At 49.0% G+C, this 6,190-nt stretch overlaps 1 protein-coding gene across 1 annotated transcript in view; it reads right to left on the reverse strand.

Moving 5' to 3' along the window:
• Window positions 1-2,010: 2,010 nt before the first annotated feature.
• Window positions 2,011-6,190, reverse strand: part of LOC112074584 (fibrillin-2-like) — a gene marked incomplete at its 5' end in the record, with an annotated part of 47,040 nt that continues 42,860 nt past the window's right edge. The window contains 2 exons of the mRNA XM_070440589.1: window positions 2,011-2,043; window positions 2,976-3,094. Of these exons, the coding sequence (XP_070296690.1) occupies window positions 2,011-2,043; window positions 2,976-3,094 (152 nt within the window). The remainder of the gene's footprint in view (window positions 2,044-2,975; window positions 3,095-6,190) is intronic.

Raw genomic sequence — 6,190 nt, forward strand, 5'->3', positions numbered from 1 at the left:
ATTAGCTGCATTGGTCTTTCAAAAGTCACGCCTATTAGCTGCATTAGTCCTCTCATATAAGCTGAATTGGTCCTCATCATATTAGCTGCATTGGTCTCTCAAAGTCAACCCTATTTAAGCCATTGGTCCTCTCAAAGGTCACTTCTATAGCTGGCATTGGTCCTCTCAAAGCACTCTATTAGGCTGCATTGGTCCTCATCAAAGTCACTCCATTTAGCTGCATTGTCCCTCTCAAAGTCCTCTAATAGCTGCATTGGTCTCTCAAAGTCACTATTAGCTGCATTGTCCTCTCAAGTCACTCTAAAGCTGCATTGTCCTCTCAAAAGTCACCCTATTAGCTGCATTGGTCCTCTCAAGTCACCCTAAGCTGCATTAGTCCTCTCAAAGTACCCTATTAGCCATTGGTCCTCTCAAGAGTCACCATAATTAGCTGCATTGGTCCTCTCAAAGTCACTATTAGCTGCATTGGTCCTCTCAAAGTCACCTATATTAGCGCATTGGTCGTCAAAGTCACTATTAGCTGCATTGGTCCTCTCAACGTCACTCTATAGGCTGCATTGGTCCTCTCAATCACATATTAGCTCATTGTCCTTCAAGTCACCTATTAGCCAATTGGTCCTCTCAAAGTCACTATATTAGCTGCATTGGTCCTCTCAAAGTCACTCCATTACGCTCATTGTCTCTCTCAAAGTCACTCCATCTAGCTGCATTGGTTCTCTCAAAGTCACCTATATGCTGCAATTAGTCCTCTCAAAGTCACTCTAATTAGCTGCATTGGTCCTTCTCAAAGTCCACTTCCATTAAGATGCTGCATTTGGTTCATCTCAAGTCACTATAGCTGCATTGTCCTCTTTCAAATTCAACTCTATTCAGCTGCATTGGTCCTGTCCTCAAAGTCCCCTAAAATTAAGCTGCATATGGTCAACTCTCAACGAGTCACTCTATTAGGCCAAGTGGTCCTACTCAAAGTCACCCTATTAGCTGCATTGGTCTCTCAAAGTCACACTATTAGCTCATGTGTCCTCTCTCATATTAGCTGCATTGGTTCCCTCCAAAGTCCCCTCTATTAGCCAATGGTCTCTCAAAGTCACTATAGCTGCATTGGTCCTCCTCAAAGTCACTATATTAGCTGCATTGGTCGCCTCTCAAAGTCCACTATATTAGCTAGCTTGGTCCCTCTCAAAGTCACCCTATTAGCTGCATTGTGTCTCTCCAAAGTAACCACTATTAGCTCATTGGACCTCTCAAAGTCACCTTATTAGCCAATTGGTCCTCTCAAAGCACTCATTGCTGCATTGGTCCCTCAAAGTCAACTATTAGGCTGCAATTGGTCCTCTCAAAGTCACAATATTAGCTGCATTGGTCCTCTCAAAGTCACCCTATTAGCTGCATTGGTCTTCTCAAAGTCACTATTAGCTGCATTGGTCCTCTCAAAGTCACCTATTAGCTGCATTGTCTCTCAAAGTCACCCATTGAGCTGCATGGTCTTCTCAAAGATCACCTATTAGCTGCATTGATCCTCCAAAGTCACTCTATTACCATTTGGTCCTCTCCAAATCACCCTATTAGCTGCATTGGTCCTCTCAAGTCCACTCTGAGTCACTTGGCTTCTCAAGTCACCATATTAGCCTGCATCAAAGTCACCTATTAGCTGCATTGGTCCTACTCAAAGTCCACTCTAATTAAGCCAATTGGTCCCACTCCAAGTCACCCTATTAGCAGCACATTGGCTTCTCAAAGTCACTCTATTAGCCAATTCATTGTCATTCCATTGTCTACAAGTGAGTCAGTTGGTCTACACGCATCTAAAGACGTTCAGTATAAAACCAGTTTGCAGGATTTCCTAGTCTTGATTGATATTCTCTGGACGTGCGTCATGTGTGTATTGTACCTGAGTTCTTGGCTGGGCAAGACACACAGGGCTCTCCGAAGCCGTAGTTCGTTTGTTGGCACAGCAGCACTCCGACTTGGTGACGGCTCCCTGCAAGGGACGCACGCACACACCCTTCTTTAGGCGCGTAGCAGGTGCTGCGGATGGTGTGTCTGAAGAGAAGAAACACAGAGACACTGTATGTGACAACAAATTAAAACACACAGTGCTTTACAGTGAAAACATTGGCGGTGATTGCTGAGGATTTCCGCTTTCCGCCATTTTGTCTTTTTTGCTCAAAGCCCATGAGAAGGAATATAGAAATGTATCTATTTGTCAGTGTACTGTAGCCTCTCTCTCTCTCTCTCTTCTCTCTCTCTCTCTCTCTCTCTCTCTCTCTCTCTCTCTCTCTCTCTCTTCTCGCTCTCTCTCTCTCTCTCTCTCTCTCTCTCCTCTCTCTCTCTCTACTCTCTCTCTCTCTCTCTCTCTCTCCGTCTCTCCTCTCTTCCTCTCTCTCTCTCTCTTCTCTCTCTCTCTCTCTCTCTCTCTCTCTCTCTCTCTCTCTCTCTCTCTCTCTCTCATCTCTCTCTCTCTCTCTCTGCTCTCTCTCTCCTCTCTCTTCTAAACTCTCTCTTCCTCTCTCTCTCGTTCTCTCTCTCTCTCTCTCTCATCTCCGTCTCCTCTCCTTTGTCATTTCCTGAAGAGTGAGGTGTTATCGATGTCCTGAAATAAGCCCCAGTAGACAGATAATGTGGCTAGTTGTGAATTTCCACTGTTTTCTGACTCCCGGTGAGCCATAAGGTCTGAGTTCCAGATGGCACCCTATTCCCTATATAGTGCACTGCTTTTGACCAGAGCCCTATGAGCCCTGGTCAAAACTAGTGCCCTATGCAGAGAATAGGGACCCATCTGGGACGCAGACAAGGTCTGCAGTAGAGGCGAGATCTGCCAATAAGCTAAATAAGAGCCCATGACTCTCGTTTCAGTCCAAATATGAAACAGCTTGTGGACACAGACATAGTCTCTCTCTGAAGTGGAAGCCCATTTGTGTGTGTGTGTGATCCCATTTGTGTACATTTGTGATCACCCACTACTCCTTACCTACACAGAAGCGTCCATCCGCCCCCACAGCCAGCCCTGCCAGGCACTCACACTTGAAGGAGCCCTCAGTGTTGACACAGCGGCCGTTCATACACATGCCTGGAGTCTGACACTCATCAATATCTACCAGAAAGAGAGTCAGAGATGGAGAGAGTAAGAGTACGAGAGATAAGGAGCCCATGACTCTCGTTTCAGTCCAAAATGATGAAACAGCTTGTGGACACAAGACATAGTCCTCTCTCTGAAGTGGAACCGTGTGACGTGTAGTGCTGTGTGTGTGTGTGTGAGCTGTTGTGTGCTGTGTGTTGTGTTGGTGTGTGTGCCCATGTGTGTGTGTCTGTGTGCCTGTGTGTGTGTGTGTGTTGTGGTGTGTGTGTGTGTGTGTGTGTGTGTGTGCTGTCGTGTGTGCTGTGTATGTACATGCGCGCACACCGCTGCGCTATCGGTACACTTGGTGCTTTGTGATCACCCACTACCTCCTTACCTACACAAGAAGCGGTCCATCCGCCCCCACAGCCAGCCCTGCCAGGCACTCACACTTGAAGGAGCCCTCAGTGTTGACACAGCGGGCCGTTCATACACATGCCTGGACGTCTGACAGCTCATCAATATCTACCAAAAAGAGAGTCAGAGATGAGAGAGTAAGAGTACGAGAGAACGGATGAGAGTAAGAGTACGACGACGAAGACCGCGAAGAGAGAAGAGTCGAGAGAGATGGAGAGAGTCAGAGTACGAGAGAGATGGATGGGAGTAAGAGTTACGAGAGAGACGGAGGAGGAGAGTAACGAGAGAGACGGAGGGAGTACAGAGTCGAGAGAAACGGAGAGATTAAGAGTACGCAAGAGAGACGGAGAGAGTAAGGATACCGAGAGAGACGGAGAGAGTAAGCAGCTACGAGAGAGATGGACGAGAGTAAGAGTACGAGAGAGACGGAGAGAGTGCAGAGTACGAGCAGAAACGGAGGATTAAAGAGTACGAAGAGACGGAGAGAGTAAGAGTAGAGAGAGACGGAGGAGAGGAAGATACGAGAAGAGATTTGGGGGTGGAGTAGAGTAATCGAGAGAGACGAGGGGAGTGAGAGTACGAGAAGAGACGGAAAGAGTGAGAGTACGGAGAAACGAGAGAGAGTGAGAGTACGGAGCAGACGGACGAGAGTCAAGAGTACGAGAGGCAACGGAAGAGTGAGAGTAGAGAGAAACGGAGAGAGTGAGAAGCTACGAGAGAGACGGCAGAGAGTCGAGAGTACGGAGAGAAACGGAGAGATGAGAGTACAGAGAGAGGAGGAGAAATGAGTTACGAGAAGAGCAACGGACGAGAGTAAGAGTACGAGAGAGACGGAGAAGAGTAAGATTACGAGAGAGACGGAGAGAGTAAGAAGTACGAAGGAGAGGATGGAGAGAGTAAGAGTACGAGAGAGATGGAGAGTAAAGAGTAGCGAGAGCGATGGAGGGAGGCGAGTAAGAGTAAAACGAGAGAGACGGAGCGCAGTGAAGTACGAGAGAACGGAGGGAAGTAAGTAAGAGAGAGACGGAGAGAGTAAGCAGGTAACGAGAGAGACGGAAGATGAGAGTCACGAGAGAGATGGAAGAGTAAGAGTACGAGAGAGATCGCACGGAGCGGAGTACAAGAGTAAAAGACAGAGCGGAGGGAGGAGAGACGGAGAGAGAGGAGTAAGAGTACGAGAGAGACGGAGAGGCAAGAGTCGAGAAGGAGATGAGTACGAGCAGAGACGGTAGAGAGGTGAGACAGTACGAGAGACGACGAAGACAGATACAGAGACGGAGAGTGAGAATACGAGAGAGAGCGGAGAGAGTGAGAGTACGAGAGAGACGAGACGAGTGAGGAGTGGACGAGAGAGACGGAGAGACGTGAGAGTACGACGAGGAGACGGAAGATGAGAGTACGAGAGGACGGAGAGAGAGCAGACGAGAGAGGCGAGAGCAGATACGTAGAGAGAGAGAGAGTGAGGACGGAGAAGACGGAGAGGAGTAGGAGTACAAGATACGAAAAGTACGATGAGAGAACCGGAGAAGAGTCGGAGCAGAGTAGAGTACGAGAAAGACGGAGCAGAGTGAGAGTACGAGAGGAGGAGACGAGGAGAGTACAAGACGGAGAGAGTGAACCGAGCAGAGACGGAGAGAGTAAGAGTACCCGAGAGAGACGGACGGAGCAGTAAGAGTCAACACGCAGAGAGCTGGAGTGGGAGTAAGCAAGTTAACGCAGAGAGACGGAGGGCAGTGCAGAGTACGACGACGAAACGAGAGAGAGTGAGAGTACGACGAGAAACGAAAGAGCAGTGCACGGAGTACGAGCAGACGACGCGAGAGAGTAAGAGTACCGAGCAGAACGGGGGCAGCAGTGAGAAGTACGAGAGAAACGCGAGAGAGTGAGAGTACGAGAGAGACGGAGAGAGTGAGAGTACGAGACGAAACGGAAGAGAGTGAGAGTACGAGAGAGACGGGAGAGAGTAAGAGTAACGAAGAGACGGAGAGAGTAAGCAACGAGCAGAGACGGACGAGAGAGAGTAAAGTACGAGAGAACGGACCGGTGTAAAGAGTACGAGAGAGAGGCAGAGAGGAAGAGTCACGAGAGAGATGGCAGAGAGTAAGAGTTACGAGAGAGATGAGGTACGGGAGTAGAGTACGAGAGAACGGAGGAGTGAGAGTGACGAGACAGAGACGGACGGGAGCTAAGCAGTACGCAGAGAGACGGAACAGAGAGTAAGAGATACCGAGTAGAGACGATAGAGTGAGAGTACGAGAGAGATGAGAGAAGTAAGAGTACGCAGAGAGATGCGAGGAGGGAGTAAGAGTACGAGAGAGACGGAAAGGAGTGAGAGCTACGAGAGAGACGGAGGGACTAAGAGTACGCAGAGAGACGGACGAGAGTAAGAGTTACGACGAGAGGACGGAGAGAGTGAAGAGAGTAGAGAGAGACGGAGAGAGTGAGAGTACGAGAGAGACGGAGAGAGGAGGAGTACGAAAGAGCACGGCGAGTGAGCAGTACGAGAGAACGAGAGAGTGAGAGGACGAGAGAGACGGAGAGAGCTGAGAGTACGAGAGAGACGGACGAGAGTGAGAGTTACCGAGAGAGACGGACGAGGTGAGCAGTACGAGAGAGACGGAGGAGTGAGATACGGAGAGAGACGGAGGACGAGAGTAAGAGGTACGAGAGAGACGGGATGGAGAGGAGCGAGTACGAGAGAGACGGAGAGCAGTA

This window comes from Salvelinus sp. IW2-2015, unplaced genomic scaffold (assembly GCF_002910315.2).
Source record: "Salvelinus sp. IW2-2015 unplaced genomic scaffold, ASM291031v2 Un_scaffold2698, whole genome shotgun sequence".
In the NCBI taxonomy this organism is placed as follows: Eukaryota; Metazoa; Chordata; class Actinopteri; order Salmoniformes; family Salmonidae; genus Salvelinus; species Salvelinus sp. IW2-2015.